General features: G+C 55.9%; 1 protein-coding gene across 4 annotated transcripts in view; it reads left to right on the top strand.

Annotated features, from left to right (window-relative positions):
- B4GALNT3 (beta-1,4-N-acetyl-galactosaminyltransferase 3) overlaps window positions 1-16,065 on the top strand; it is a 101,126-nt gene that overhangs the window by 76,427 nt on the left and 8,634 nt on the right. For 3 of the 4 annotated variants that reach the window (XM_073020321.1, XM_073020318.1, XM_073020320.1), the window contains 11 exons: window positions 3,931-4,026; window positions 4,475-4,565; window positions 4,961-5,061; window positions 6,615-6,682; window positions 8,255-8,333; window positions 8,462-8,528; window positions 9,932-10,075; window positions 11,092-11,201; window positions 12,195-12,295; window positions 13,778-13,839; window positions 14,575-15,376. In XM_073020321.1, coding sequence (XP_072876422.1) covers window positions 3,931-4,026; window positions 4,475-4,565; window positions 4,961-5,061; window positions 6,615-6,682; window positions 8,255-8,333; window positions 8,462-8,528; window positions 9,932-10,075; window positions 11,092-11,201; window positions 12,195-12,295; window positions 13,778-13,839; window positions 14,575-15,376 — 1,721 coding nt within the window. The remainder of the gene's footprint in view (window positions 1-3,930; window positions 4,027-4,474; window positions 4,566-4,960; window positions 5,062-6,614; window positions 6,683-8,254; window positions 8,334-8,461; window positions 8,529-9,931; window positions 10,076-11,091; window positions 11,202-12,194; window positions 12,296-13,777; window positions 13,840-14,574; window positions 15,377-16,065) is intronic. The other variant, XM_073020319.1, reaches the window with a different exon arrangement.

A 16,065-nucleotide genomic window follows, 5' to 3' on the forward strand; every position in this document is an offset into this window, starting at 1 on the left:
TGCACCAGAGGCCGACTGATCAGACTGGATGGCTAAGGGCCTGGGCTTCATGGAGTGACTGTTTCAAAACTTCTCACACCGACACGGATCCCAAGACACTCTTACATTAACAAACCCCAGTGACAGTCTGTTCATGTTTTGGTAAATACACTGCTCCATTCACCAAAATGCTGTGTCTGCCAGCCAGGCCACTCCCAAAACCCAAAACAGTTACAAGAAAGAAATTTGGTGAGTACAAAGTCAGATCAAAGCAAGTGAGATCAGAGTTTTCATGGGTTGTTCACACAGGCTTTGAGGAGGCAATGTCTCTCTTTTGTGGACAGAGCTGTGATACAGACTCCTTCCTGTTCTCGGCCTTTCATTTATTTATTTATTTTTTAAAAAAAGCTTTATGGAACTGTAATTCACATACCGTACATTTCACCCATTTAAAGTGTACAATTCAAGGCTGGGTGTGGTGGCTCACACCTGTAATGCCAGCACTTTGGGAGGCCAAGGCGAGAGGATCGCTTGAGGCCAGAAGTTTGAGACCACCATGGACAACAACACCATTTCTACTAAATAAAAAAATTAGCCAGGTGTAGTGCTGTGCACCTGTAGCTACTTGGGCAACTGAGGAGAAAGGATTGCTTGAGGCCAGGAGTTTGAGGCTGCCGAGAACCATGATTGTGCCACTACACTCCAGCCCGGGCAGTGGAGTGAGGCCCTGACCTTTAAAATAAAATAAAATAAAATAAAATAAAATAAAAAATATAAAATGAAAAAATAAATAAAATTAAATAAAATTAAATAAAAATTAAATAAAATAAATAAAATTAAATAAAAAATATAAAATGAAAAAATAAAATAAAATAAAATAAAATAAAATAAAATAGATGGAGTACCTCAAAACTCTGAACAGGACATACGAGTTCCTGGTGTGCAGGAACCGGTGACCTAATCACCCTGCTGTGTTCCTCCGGGGGAGGCCCCACTGCCCCGTGAGTTAAAACTGAACCACTAGCCAGGTATGCTTGGTCTTGCGAGTTTGCCTCTGGTTGAGTAGCAGAGGGTAGAGCGGAAGCAGAGGGTCAGTCAGTGCCCACATCCGAGGCGCTTCCGAGTGCTCCTGGAGGAGGCTGACGGCTCCTGCCTTCGTGCCCCTCTGAACCTCATACCTCATACCCTGGTGCAGGTGACACCCTTTTGTTTACGTGTCTGCCTCCTTTGAGGACCACCTCTCTTTTATCTTGAAGGGGTACAGAGCAGACACTCAGTGCTTGTAGAATGGAGGAACATAACTGTTCTGGGCATAGCTCCTCCAAGCGTTTGTTCATTTAAATAATTAGGATGTGCAGGGAACACCGGGGAGGGAGCTGTTCCCTCTGCCTGGGGACGTCATAGCAGGCCTCAGAGAGAACTGTTTGAGAAGAACTTTGAAGGATGAGCGGGAGTTTGCCACGTAAGGAAGAAATGAATGGGCCTTCCAATCAGGAAATCGCATTTGTAAAAGCATGGAGAAGTGAAACAGCAGGACGATGTTGGCAAAGACAGGGGTTTGGTGTGGGTGGAGCAAAGGTGTGTGACAGGGAGTGGTGTGAGGTGAGGCGGAAAAGGTAGGTCAGACTCCGTGTGCTGGGCGAGGCTCGGTTCTGAAGCCTTCCGGGAAGCTTCAGAGGTTTCAAACAGCAGAGTGACTTGGTCAGATCCGAGCTTTGGAACGACTGTTTTGGAGGCAGTGGGGGCTCCGTGTGGGGGAGAAGCCGAGATCCAGGTGGAGGCTCTGCTGCGGCCCAGTGAGGGCCTGGCAGGGGCAGTGGATATTCCTGTGTGACCCACACCCCTGCATGATGCCCTCCCCTTCCCCAACGGTTACTTGCTGTGTGTCCTTGGGGAGTCATTTTACCTCTCTGAGCTTCAGTGTCCTCACCCTTAAAATGACACGGTTCCAACAGATACCTTCTCCTGTACTTGGAACTTTGGAAGTTTCAAAACCACCATTGGCCATGGACATGCTCTGGCGCTTGGAGTGACCAGTGCCCCTCCCTGGGCCTTACTCACTGCTGGACAATGGAGCGAGTGGGCAGAGGGCAGGGCTGGTGTGCTGGAGTCCCACGTCCCCACCAGATACAAAGCCTCCAAAACTCAGAGGGACACAAATCTTTGGGGGGCGGGGAGGAAGAGGGTGCCCAGTGGCCCCTCAGAGACCCCCACCTACAGCCTGAGTGGGTGCAGCGTGGTGTGAGGGCTGGCCTAATGCTGCGTAAGGGCCTGGGCTTAGCGCAGGTAGCTCCTCTTCCCACACTCCCACCCTGTCTGCCTGGGGCCGCCTGAGGCATCTGATGATCTCATTGCTCGGGCAAGAAAGACCCTGAGGTGAGGCAGGAGCGGCCAGCCGGTGCCTCCAGTGCCTCCCTCTGCCCCTCCTCTCCCTGCCCGGTCCTGTCCCCCGTGGCCTCGATCCTCCAGGCTGAACACAACAGGCTTCTCTGGTGGCGTGCCCTCCCCAGCTGCCCTCCCTCCTGGGATCCGTATCTCCTAGGGAGGGGGCAGAAGGAGGCCTTTGGAGGAGACAGCTGAGTCTTATAAACTGGACTTGAAGATTTTCCCCTGAAGTAGCACAATGTCCCCATTCTTTCCTTCCTTGAAGCTTTAACCCACCACCCACCTACCCAGCCCACATTCCCGCTCCCACCCGTTCCAGTCCCCCACTTCGGTTTCTGTGAGTGATGGCTGCTTCCCAAGGCCCACATTCCTAGCATGGAGCAGGCCAGTGTGCCCTGTTAGCGCCACACTGCTGGAGGGCAGGGAGAGACAGGTTCTCCCGTGTCTCTGGATCCAGCGCTGGGGCAGTGTTCCCCAGAGGCTGCGCCCACCCTCCCAGCCACACCTGGGACCGTGGGCACTCCTGTTGAGGACTTACCCCTGCCCCACTCCTCTCCCCGCCTGCCCATCTTCCCTCCTACAGATCTCTTGCCGAACTTGCGCCACTTCTTCTTATCTGGGTGTCCCCTCCTAGTTCCTAAGGGCAGTCCAGATTTTGCTATCTGGTGGGCATGGCAAGGAGGCCAGGGCAGGCTACTGGTAGGGAGTCATCAGGCCCCACCTCCCACAACCTGGACAGAAGCCTTGGGGGCGGGGAGGACATGGGATGATCCGAGGCCCACTGTCAGGATGATTGGCACAGAGTCCCCACGTTCCCCTCTCCTCTCAAATTTCCAGCCCCGCCACCCACCCAGAGTGCTGGATCCTGCCTTAGCCCTTTCTGGGGAGGGGGCCTTCTGCTCTGGGCCTCCAAGCCCGGTCCTACAGAGGAGAGAGGGGATCCGACCCGACTGGCACTGTCCCGAGGCTGTCCCAGGAACGGCTTGCTCAGAATGAGTCTTGGAGGCCTCCGAGAGCTGTGGAAGACCGAGATGCTGGCAAGCCCAGATGGGCCCCAGCTCCCTCCTGCAGTGCCTCCCAGCTGCTTCCCAAGGGGAGCCAGAAGCGTGGAGACCCCTGGGTAGATAAGGTTTCACAGGCAGACAGCTGTGGAGCTTTCCTCTCCTCAGGCATCAGGGACGGGGAGGGGAGGAGAGCAAGTCTTCCCTGAGACCCCAGCAGGCTCCTCCTAGTTCCCTGTCCTCTCAGCTATTCTCTCATAACCGTTGCCCCCCTTGCCTGAGGAATGAAAACCAGCCCCTTCCTGCATGGGAGGACCAGGGAGAGTATGTGCGTGTGCGTGCACGGCCAGAGCAGACCTTGTCCTCAAGGCCAGGCCGTGGGGTGAACATCAGCACCAGGTTCCTGAAAGAAGTGCCAGGTGCTGGGCTAGGAATGGGATAGAGTGGGCCGGACCCGCACAGTGAGAGGAGCACTGGCCCCTCTCTGCCCAGCCTCCTGGAGCGGAGGAGCTGGGGCGGGCATGGGGTGCTCACACTCACTCACCACTGTGCCTCCACCCTGCAGTTCCGGGGCCATGCCAACCTGCACGTGTTTGAGGACTGGTGTGGCAGCTCTATCCAGCAGCTCAGGAGGAACCTGCATTTCCCGCTGTACCCCCACGTGAGTGCCTGAGGGCTGCCGTGCGCACCTCCCTCCACACCTGCCTCCTCTGCCCACTTCTGTCTTGCGTCTTTCCTTGCTTCTTTTCTGGTCCATATTTTCTCCTTTATCTTTTGAGCTCTCTTTTTGTCTGCCCATAATAGTTCCCTTGTTTCCTTCCTAGGGATTCTTTCAGTTTCATCTTCTGTATCATTTCCGTTTCAGACTCTCTGGCTCACAATATAGTATACCCAGGGCCACCATGTACAGTTGTGCTGGTTGTGCACTGTACAAGTCTCCTGGACAAAGAGGCATATGGGAGCTGAAATTGAACCTGCACTCCACTCACCAAGCCACAGCCCTGGTCCGTCCTGTCATAGTCCCCTCCTAGTCTTCCCACCAACCCTGGGTGGACCGACTTCTTCTTCCCTCTTCTGGGTAACTGTTTCCTTCCCCTTTCTTGGCATAGATTCGCACAACCCTGAGGAAGCTGGCCGTGTCCCCCAGATGGACCAACTATGGCCTCCGCATCTTTGGCTACCTGCACCCTTTCACTGACGGTGAGGCCAGCCCAAAACCCATCCTTCTTCCTGCTCTAGAGTGCTGCATGGGACCCAAAGAACACAACTCAAGGCTACGGGTAGATGGGACTAACTTCCTGTTAGTCCACCCTCAGGGAGAGAGGGGAAATTGAGTCACATTGAGGTCTTGTCCAACTCCCACAGGCTGCTGCTTCGCTCCCTGGTTTGTAGCCTGGAACCAGCTCATCTCTCTCTATAAGTCTTTTCCATCTTCACACTGTCTCCCAGGATGTAGAGACCCCCACTTAACAGAGAGGGAAGCCACAGCATCCAGCCCTGAAGGGAATTTAATTGCTAAGACACTCAAAAAAGCCTCCAGCTTTTTATGCTGATGCCTTCCTTGCCCTCATCTGGAAACTCTCCCCGCTGCCCAGGGAAGATCCAGTTTGCCATTGCTGCAGATGACAACGCAGAGTTCTGGCTGAGCCTCGATGACCAGGTCTCAGGCCTCCAGCTGCTGGCCAGTGTGGGCAAGGTAGGGCCAGCTCAGCCCCGGGGCCTCCCATCTGTTCCTGGGGCCTGTTCATTGAGTCTGCCAGTAGCCGCTCATTACCGTAGCATCTCTGGTGTGATAGCAGGGAAGAAGGGGTGGAAAAGAAGTCTCCTCCCTCACCCCTACCCCTCTACGAAGGGATAAACTGAGGATGGGGAGGAGTGAGGAGTGGGGAGGTGAGAGGAGTGGGGAGGTGAGTGGAATGAGGAGGAGCAAGGAGTGGGGAGGAGTGAGGAGTGGGGAGAAGTGGGGAGGAGTGAGGAGTGGGGAGGAGTGATGAGTGGGGATGTGAGAGGAGTGGGGAGGAGTGGGGAGGTGAGAGGAATGGGGAGGAGTGAGAAGTGGGGAGTGGGGAGAAGTGAGGAGTGGGGAGGTGAGAGGAATGGGGAGGAGTGAAGTGGGGAGGAGTGGGGAGGAGTGGGGAGTGGGGAGGTGAGAGGAGTGGGGAGGAGTTGTGGGAAAGGGGAGTGAGGAGGGAAAAGTGGGAAGGAGTGGGGAGGAGGGAGTGAGAAAGAGGAAGGAGGAGTGGGGAGGGGGCAAGAGGAGTAAGGAGTGGGGAGGAGGGAGGAGAACGGAAGTGTAGGGAGAAGGGGGGAGTTGGTGGGAAGAGGAGTAAGTGGGGAAAGGGGAGGAGGAGGAGTGGAAAAAGGGAGGAGTTGGGAGTAACGAGTGGGGAGGAGTGGGGAGGTGAGAGGAGTGGGGAGGAGTTGGGAGTAACGAGTGGGGGGCATGGGGAGTGGGGAGGAGTGAGGTGAGGAGTGGGGAGGAGTTGGGAGTTAGGTGTGGGGAGTTGTGGGAAAGTGGGGAGTGAGGAGGGAAAGGTGGGAAGGAGTGGGGAGGAGGAAGGAGAACGGGGGTGTAGGGAGGAGGGGGAGTTGGGGGGAGGAGGAGTAAGGAGTGGGGAGGAGGGAGGAGAACGGGGGTGTAGGGAGGAGGGGAGTTGGGGGAAGAGGAGTAGGGAGGGGGAGGAGGAGTTGGGAGTAACGAGTGGGGAGTGGGGAGGTGGGAAGGAGTGGGGAGGATGGAGGAGGAGGGAGAGAAAGAGGAAGGGGGAGTGGGGAGGGGGAAGAGGAGTAAGGAGTGGGGAGGAGGGAGGAGAACGGGGGTGTAGGGAGGAGGGGAGTTGGGGGGAAGAGGAGTAAGGAGGGGGAGGAGGAGTGGGAAAAGGGAGGAGTTGGGAGTAACGAGTAAGGGGCAGTGGGGCAGGGAGCGCGGACGGGCAGGAGCGGGGAGCGAGTCTGAGGCTGGGGAAAGGCCGCGGCGATCCGGCTGTGGGGGCCGCAGCATCTCTGGGGCCCTCCGGCTGCTCTGCTCCGGCCTCCTAGCAAGGCGGGCGCCTCTTGCGTGGGCAACGCTCACTTTCCTCCACTCTTTCCTGTTTTCTCTCCTACCACTCTCCTCTTGCTCCTCTTCCTCCCTCTTTTTCTCACTTTTCTCCTTTCTTCTCCCTCCTGGTCTCTCCACTCACCGCCTCGGGCCTCCTGTTTTCTCTGTGCGTCCCTCCTTGCCTCCGCTTCTCCCTTCCACGCCTCCAGACTGGGAAGGAATGGACGGCCCCTGGAGAGTTTGGGAAATTTCGGAGCCAGATTTCCAAGCCGGTGAGGTGAGTGAGGGTCAGGGTACCCCGGCCGCCCCCCGGCCGCCTGCGCCACGCGTTCGAGGCAACCGGGTCTCTGGCTCAGCACCCACTGGCCCACCTTCCTCATGTCACAGATGGGGAAACTGAGGCCCGGAAGGCCGGGACTCATTGCAGGTCACACAGCTTTTTTTTTTTTTTTTTTTTTTTTTTTTGAGACGGAGTCTTGCTCTGTAGCCCGGGCTGGAGTGCAGTGGCCGGATCTCAGCTCACTGCAAGCTCCGCCTCCCGGGTTCCCGCCATTCTCCTGCCTCAGCCTCCCGAGTAGCTGGGACCACAGGCGCCGCCACCACGCCCGGCTAGTTTTTGCATTTTTAGTAGAGATGGGGTTTCACCGTGTTAGCCAGGATGGCCTTGATCTCCTGACCTCGTGATCCACCCGCCTCGGCCTCCCAAAGTGCTGGGATGACAGGCGTGAGCCACCGCGCCCGGCCCGCACAGCTGTTCAGTGACCCCCGGGACTGGAAAACGGGTCTCCTTGCTCCCAGTCCTTGCGCTCCCCTTTTCTCCACACCGACGGCAGCCTGGACACGGCTCTGCCCGGGCTGCGGGGAGCTGCCCGCGGTGACCCCTCGGTCGGCCGGGCCGGGAGACGAATCGCTTTCGCTGGCGGGGAAGGGCGCGTGGCCCGGCCTCAGGGCGCCCCCTGCTGGCCCGCGCGCGCTGACGCAGGCGGGAGGAGCACGCGTTGCTGACGCTGGGAAGGACGTGGCGTGGGGGGGGAGGCGGGGAGAGGGGAGAGGCGGGGTGCGGACACAGCTAGAAGGAAGGAACACGCTCTGATGCTCGACAGCACAATAGGGTGACTGTGGTAACAACGACGTATTGTATGTTTCCCAACAACGGGAGAAAAGGATTTGGAATATTCCCAAAACATAGAATGCCAAGTGCTCGAGGTGGGTGATGGGATCCTAAATCCCCTGACCTGATCCTTACTCATCCTATGCATGCAACAAAACACCGTGTGCACCCCATAAATATGCACAAGCATTACGTGTCAATAAAAATGCTTTGAAACATTTTAAGGAGACAGTCTCGCTTGCAGAGGGCGCTCGCGTGCCGGCTGCGAGTGGACGCTCCGTGTGGAGCTCCGCACCTAGTGCGCGGCCCTGGGGCAGGTCTGCCGTGGAATCCCACCTCTGCCACTCATCGCCTGGTGACTCTGGCAAACTAGCCAAGCCTTTTGTGCCTCTGTTCTCCTCTACAAACAAGGATTACATGAGGTCAGATACCGAAAGCATTTAGAACAGCATCTGCCACAGTCTCTGCGCTCTGAAGGCTTCTGTTACGGTTCTTTGGGTTCTTCCTGTCATCCTGTGGAGTGGTTACTCTGATTATGCTCATCTCACCAAGAGAAAACAGCTCACTCTGTTAGCAAGTGGTAGAGTGGGGGCTCGAACCTAGGCAGTGAACTCCTGGGGTTCTAAGAGCAAGGAGAAGGGATGAGGAAGTTTAAGGTGCTGGGAGGGGATGGGACAGAGCCGCGACCCCGGGGCCCATGGAGACGGCGCTCTGCTTTCCTGCCCTCTCTCCTGCCAGCCTGTCAGCTTCCCACAGGTACTACTTCGAGGTGCTGCACAAGCAGAATGAGGAGGGCACCGACCATGTGGAAGTTGCGGTGAGTTTCCTGCTGCTCCTGCCTCTCCCAGCTCAGTTCCTGGCACTCATCTCCCCTTGTCCCTTGACCCCTGTTGGAAATCCAGCTACCTCCCACCTTCTGCATCTACCCTCTCTCTTCTCTTCCAGTGGCGACGGAACGACCCTGGAGCCAAGTTCACCATCATTGACTCCCTCTCCCTGTCCCTCTTCACAAGTGAGTAGGCTCTGGCCCTGCCCTGGAGATGGAGGCCAGGTGGGGCCAGCCTACCCTGGGGGATTTGGCAGGGGTGGAGGGGAGGAGGGAAGCTTGAGATGCTTGGGACACGGGTATGAAGGGGTCAAGAACAAGAGTGGGACCTTATGACCAGGAGTCCTTAACTCCCCAGGGTCAGTGACCCCTTTGAGAACCTGCTAGAAGCTCTCTGAGCCCTTGCCTCAGAAAAATGCCTTTGTCTACCCACCCACACACAACATTTTGAATACAACTTCAAGGGAGTCCAAAAACTATGAGGCTCACACCAGATTCAAAAACTCTGAGGCTGGGTGTGGTGGCTCACACCTGTAATCCCAGCACTTTGGGAGGCCAAGGTAGGAGTTCGAGACCAGCCCAGACAACATAGTGAGATCTCATCTCTACAAAAAATTTAAAAATTAACTACATGTAGTGGCTCATGCCTGTAGTCACAGCTACTGGGAAGGATCAGTTGAGCCCAGGAGTTTGAATCTGAAGCTGCAGTGAGCTGTGATTGGATCACTGCACTCCAGCCTGGACAACAGAGCAAGACCCTGTCTCAAAAGCAAAACAAAACAAGACACAAAAACCTCTGAGCCAGTCCAACACCCTGTTTTACAGATGAGGTAACCATGGTTCTTGCAAAGCCATACCCAGGGCAGGGGAAACCTTTTCACCTGCCTTCAGTGTGCAGGAAGTGACCTCTTTCTTCAATGGCATTTTCCATTTCATATCATTTCCTCAGACTCCCATCCAGAGGCCCCACTGAAAAGCATGCCATCCATAGGCCTCCGTGGCAGGTGTAGACAGATGCATGAACCCGGGAGACAGAGAGCAAAGCAGCAGCCAGCCCCCCCACCCCCCTTCTCTGTGGCTTGCTTTAACCTGGACACCGAAACTAGATCACCTGGCTTCAAACTCAGCTTGGCCACCCATCCATTGTATGATGCTGGATTCTCTGTGCCAAAGTCCCTCATCTGTAAACTAGGAATCACAGCAGTACGGAAGGCATGTGGTGCTTTTAGAGATTAGATGGGTTAATATTTGGGATATTCTTAGAGCAGGGCCTGGCTTCTTATTAAGTGCTCTGTAAGTGTTCAATAAATGAGGCGTACATAATGACAAATTTCTAGCAGTCCGCAGTAACAACATTTTCAAAAAGAGGTGTCTTTTTCCAAGTACACGACACAGTCATGTGGGTCAGCCATGGGACTGGCAGAGGGGGCCGAAGGGAGATGAATCGTGAAGCCACCGCTGTGGTGGGAGCCAGAGAGGCCACTGGAGTCAGGAGCCCCGTCTGCATCTCTTCCCTCCCCTTCAAGGGCAGTGGGTTGCTGTGCTCCAGGCCCCACAGCCTCCTGCTGTTCTTTCCTCCCTGCGCCCAGATGAGACGTTCCTACAGATGGATGAGGTGGGCCACATCCCACAGACAGCAGCCAGCCACGTGGGCTCCTCCAATGCTCTTCCCAGGGATGAGCAGCCGCCCGCGGACATGCTTCGGCCTGACCCCCGGGACACCCTCTATCGAGGTAAGGCCTCGGCCAGCGCTTGGCGTCCTGTCTGGGGACACCGCACTGCCAGGTCCGCCGCTGGTGGTGGAGAAGACTTAAGAGGCCCGTCACAGTATCCCAAACACCGTAGTACCTTTTATTTTCCTTATAAAATAGAACATGCATACAGAAAAGAGAGTATGTAAATAAGTATAAAAATATTTACGTGTAATTTTACAGTTCTGCCTGTCATGACAGAGCGAACGTTTGTGGAACCACCACCCACAAGAAGAAATAGAATTAGAACCCGGAAGTCCCCACACATCCCTTCCCAATCTCACGTGTCCCTGCCTCTTACTGGTTTCCAGCTCTTGTCATCCAAGGAGAGAAATATGTTGACAGCACAGTGTTAGAGTCTCATGCGTTTTTCCTCTTGGGAGTGTTTACGTTTTAAAAGATGGCAAAGATGGCCAGGCATGGTGGCTCATTCCTGTCATCCTGGCACTTTGGGAGGCTGAGGCAGGAGGATTGCCTGAGCCCAGGAGGTTGAGGCTGCAGTGAGCTGTGATTGAACCACTGCACTCCGGCCTGGGCAACAGAGTGAGATCCTGTCTCAAAAAAAAAAAAAAAAGAAAGAAAAAAAAGACAAAGTTTCTTTACTCTTCACCCCTCTCAAAACAAATGACAACCGGTGCTAAGGGGATGTTCAGCCGCCCATGGGAGGAAATCCGGTTTTTGGTCCTGCATGAGGGAGGAGCCTTTCTGGCTTCTTAGAAGTTTCTAGACCCTATTGAGGCTATCCCTGCAGTGACTCTAAAGTCAAACTGTGCCTTGAACCTGGGGCTGTGTCCTGAGTCCTCTGCTGCCAGGGTGCCCCTCAAACGGCCCTGCTCCAGGTCCGTGGGGCAGCCTCCGGCTGGCAGCCTCCGCCACAGACATCGGCAGACCACAGCTGCCCCTTGCGGACCCAGAAAGGGCCCTACTCAGGGCAGAAGCTTCAGCCCCAGTTTCCGGGCCCACCCTCACCCTCATTCCTCTTCCTCCACTGTCCTCAGTGCCTCTGATCCCCAAGTCGCGTCTCCGCCACGTCCTGCCTGACTGTCCCTACAAACCCAGCTACCTGGTGGATGGGCTCCCTCTGCAGCGCTACCAGGGACTCCGGTTTGTAAGTCTTGCCTGGGTCGTGGCGAGCGGGGCTGGCAGAGGGATCGCTGCCTGCGACTGGGAGGGGAGGTGGTGAGGCTGCCTTTCCCGTCTTCCTGACATCCCATCCCACCAGACAGGACGGCCTCGCAGGTGTCTGGGCTGGGAAGAACTTGCACTCCCGGATGGACTGCCCCAGATAGTCTGTCCATCAGAGCCTGCCCGTGGGTGCTCTGCCTCAGGCCCCCACACACACCACCTCTGCCCCAGTGGTGATACCAGGCAGCCTGGCTGAGGCTTCTTAGCTTCCTGCTCCAAGGACCACACAATCCTACCCTGCCTGGTCAGTCCCGCCAGCCAGTCAGCCAGCAGGACTTCCTAAACCCAGAGACCAGGCACTGGGGGAAAAAGAACTATGGAGGGGAAGTTAGCTTTAAAGAACCCGGAACCCATGTGGAAGCCAGACGGGCAGAGTGGCCGCTCTCCTGTCCATCCAGATTTAGAGATGATTGTAAGGAAGAGCTGGAGGGCAGAAGAAAGAGGTCAGGAGGCATCGCCAGGTCAGAGAATGGCTGGGGTGTAATTGAGAAGTTCTTTGGTGGTGGTGACCACAAGCTATGCTTAAGGAGGGCAAAGGAAGCAGTGAAGTAAATAAGAAGAGGGCTTGTTCTAGGGCTGTGGGAGGTTACAGGTAAAGGCTCAGAGGTTTCGGGAGAGGCTCAGGTGGCAGAGGGAGGAATAGTTTTGGCTGAAGCTGAGGGGTGGGAGCTGGTTCAGGAGAGATGTGGACCAGGGGCTTGACTCGGGTTGCATTTGGTCCACAGAGCCCAGGAGAGCTGGCATAACGAGTGGCATGAAAGCCCCATCCGCATCGCCAAACGTTTCATTGAGCGCTCAGAGCAGCCCTTCTCTCCCTGGCAAGGGCGGGTCCCCCACGGCCCTGTGTGATCCCAGGCGGGGCAGGCTTCCCAGGATCTCACTCTCTGACTCCTGCTGCTGATTTTTCCGCTTCCAGGTTCATCTGTCTTTTGTTTACCCCAATGACTATACCCGCCTGAGCCACATGGAGACCCACAATAGATGTTTCTACCAGGAAAACGCCTACTACCAAGACAGGTGAGAGACACTGAGTGCGGAAGGAGGTGGCTTTGCAGGAGGCTCTGCAGGAGCCAGGAGAGCGCCTGGACCAGAGTGGCCGTGGTGGCATCCCAGCCCAACGAGTTTTGGCTCTTGCTCTTCTGAGTACTATACACACACATACACAGACACACACCGCTCACCCAGCCTCCTTCCTACACACACACACACACACCACTCACCCAGCCTCTTTCCTACACACACACACCCCGCTCACCCTGCCTCCTTCCTACACACACACACACACCACTCACCCATCCTCCTTCCTACACACACACACACACACACACACACACACACACCACTCACCCATCCTCCTTCCTACACACACACACACACCACTCACCCATCCTCCTTCCTACACACACACACACACACACACACACACACACACACCACTCACCCATCCTCCTTCCTACACACACACACACACACACACACACACACCGCTCACCCAGCCTCCTTCCTACACACACACACACCACTCACCCATCCTCCTTCCTACACACACACACACACCACTCACCCATCCTCCTTCCTACACACACACACACACACACACACACACACACCACTCACCCATCCTCCTTCCTACACACACACACACACACACACACCACTCACCCATCCTCCTTCCTACACACACACACACACACACACACACACACACCACTCACCCATCCTCCTTCCTACACACACACACACACACACACACACACACACACACCGCTCACCCAGCCTCCTTCCTACACACACACACACCACTCACCCATCCTCCTTCCTACACACACACACACACCACTCACCCATCCTCCTTCCTACACACACACACACACACCACTCACCCATCCTCCTTCCTACACACACACACACACACACACACACACACACCACTCACCCATCCTCCTTCCTACACACACACACACACACACACACACACACACACCACTCACCCATCCTCCTTCCTACACACACACACACACACACACACACACACACACCACTCACCCATCCTCCTTCCTACACACACACACACACACACACACACACACACCGCTCACCCAGCCTCCTTCCTACACACACACACACCACTCACCCATCCTCCTTCCTACACACACACACACACCACTCACCCATCCTCCTTCCTACACACACACACACACACCACTCACCCATCCTCCTTCCTACACACACACACACACACACACCACTCACCCATCCTCCTTCCTACACACACACACACCGCTCACCCATCCTCCTTCCTACACACACACACACACCGCTCACCCAGCCTCCTTCCTACACACACACACACACACACACACACACACTGCTCACCCAGCCTCCTTCCTCCACTCTAGTCTGGGGCAAAATGTCAGACTCCTGCTGAGACTTCCAGCGGAGCCAGGGCTGAGCCCGCAGAGCACCTGGTGCCAGTGCACACCTCCCTCCCTCCTGCAGGTTCGGCTTTCAGGAGTACATCAAGATTGACCAGCCTGAGAAGCAGGGACCGGAGCAGCCAGGTACAGGGTGACAGCTGAGGCTTCCAGGTCAGACTGAGAGGGGCGACCATGGTCTGTTGCCAGGGGAAGTTCGGACCATGCCAGCCCCGCCCCTGAGGAGCTCAAGATCCAAATCCCATGACCTCTCCCTTCATACCCAAGGGAGTGGAGAGCATGACTCTGGCCTCTTCCGTATCCAGGCACATGTGGAAAATGACACTATTTTTAGCAGCTTGCTGGGGTCAGCTGGAGGAGAGTGAGAGCCCGAGGGAGGTTTGTTGGACTGCCGGAGGGGATCGCTGTCCCTGGCGCACCATTTGGGAGGCTCTAGTATAGAGAAGCATTGTCTTCTGGGCCCTTTCTTGGGGGGTTAGGGCATGGCTGGAACCATCTGTTGGGTCCCTCAGGTGCTGTGCACCTGCCGAGCCCGCGCACCTGCCGAGCACGCGCGCCTGCCGAGCCTGTGCGCCTGCCAAGCCTGTGCACCTGCCGAGCACGTGATGCTGTTTATCTCACTCAGTCTTCACACACCCATGGGAGACGCAGTATTATTCCCTTTGTGCAGATGAAGAAACTGGGGTTAATTGAAGTTGAGTACCTTGCCCAGGGTCACACAGTAAGTGATAGATTAGAGCCTGGATTCAACCCCAGTCTGGAGCCCCATGGTGCATCACACGTATGATCATCCTCTGTCTTGTATGTCTTGTTTGGAAAGGGTTGGAAACTCCTGACGTGAGGAATGGTTGTTATTAACAGCAGGTCTTGAGGAAAGCCTAGAAGAGGCCCAGTATGGAGAAGTGGCCGAGGAGACCCCTGCCTCCAATGACCAGAATGCCGGGATGCTCAAGGGAAGACAAACACCTGCCTCCACCCTGGAGCAAGATGTCACCGACTACCACGTCCGAAGCCTGCGGAAACTCCTGGCTCAGCCTCAGGACGGCCTGCCGGCCCCCCTCTCCAAACGGAACTCCACGGCGTCCTTCCCAGCGAGGACCAGCAACATTCCAGCGCAGCAGCCAGAGAAGAGGAAGCAGAAACCCAGCCTCGAGCCCAGCCAAGCTTCGCCTCATTCTGACACGTGGCCTCCTGGGCACCCTGCGAAGAACCCGCCTCCGATTCGGGGGCCCCGGCCCAAGCCCGCTGGTGACGGCCCCAGGAAGACTCTAGAGCAGTCTCAGTGGCTGAACCAGGTGGAGTCGTACATCGCAGAGCAGAGATGGGGTGACAGGATGCAGCCTCCGGTCCCCGGGAGGGGCTGGCACGGGGAGGAGGAAGTGGTGGCAGCCGCAGGCCCGGAAGGACAAGTAGAGGGAGAGGAAGAGGGGGAAGAAGAGGAAGAGGAAGAGGATATGAGTGAGGTGTTCGAGTACGTGCCTGTGTTTGACCCGGTAGTAAACTGGGACCAGACCTTCAGTGCCCGGAATCTCGACTTCCAAGCCCTGAGGACTGACTGGATCGATCTGAACTGTAACACGTCTGGCAACCTGCTGCTTCCAGAGCAGGAAGCTCTTGAGGTCACGCGGGTCTTCTTGAAGAAGCTCAACCAGAGGAGCCGGGGGTAAGGTAAAGGGCTCTCCTGGGACCAGCTGGCCTGGAAGGCAGGGGCCTAGGGACGGCTAGCGGGTTCCCCCTGCTGCAGAAATAGCTGGAACTTTACCCCCAACTCAGGTTCCTGGGAAGGACAAGTGCCCGGGGCCCTGTCCCTGGAGAGGATCTTGACCAGGGAGGTCTCTGTCCCACCCTTAGGCAAGGGTCTGAAGTCCTGGGTGCCTGGCCCAGGACATGTGTTGAGGACTGGAAGGACTTGGTCGATGAGATCCCCTCCTCCAAGGAAAGAGTTGGCAAATAGACAAACAGGCAAAACAGAGACTAAAAAAATGCAGATTAAGACCCCGCGTGTGGGCTGGAAGGGCTAGGGCATGAAGCCTGACTGGAGTTCTTTGTTTTTCATTCCTGCACTTATTCATTCAACCAATCAACATGTTTTACGATAAAATTTATATACCGTTAAAATCACCGTTCTGGGGTGTACCTTTCAGTGGTTTTAAAAGTGTGTTTACGGTGAAACCCCGTCTCTACTAAAAAATACAAAAAAGTAGCTGGGTGAGGTGGCGGTGCCTGTAGTCCCAGCTACTCGGGAGGCTGAGGCAGGAGAATGGCAGGAACCCGGGAGGCGGAGCTTGCAGTGAGCTGAGATCCGGCCACTGCACTCCAGCCTGAGCAACAGAGCAAGACTCCGTCTCAAAA

This window comes from Chlorocebus sabaeus, chromosome 11 (assembly GCF_047675955.1).
Source record: "Chlorocebus sabaeus isolate Y175 chromosome 11, mChlSab1.0.hap1, whole genome shotgun sequence".
NCBI classification, from domain to species: domain Eukaryota; kingdom Metazoa; phylum Chordata; class Mammalia; order Primates; family Cercopithecidae; genus Chlorocebus; species Chlorocebus sabaeus.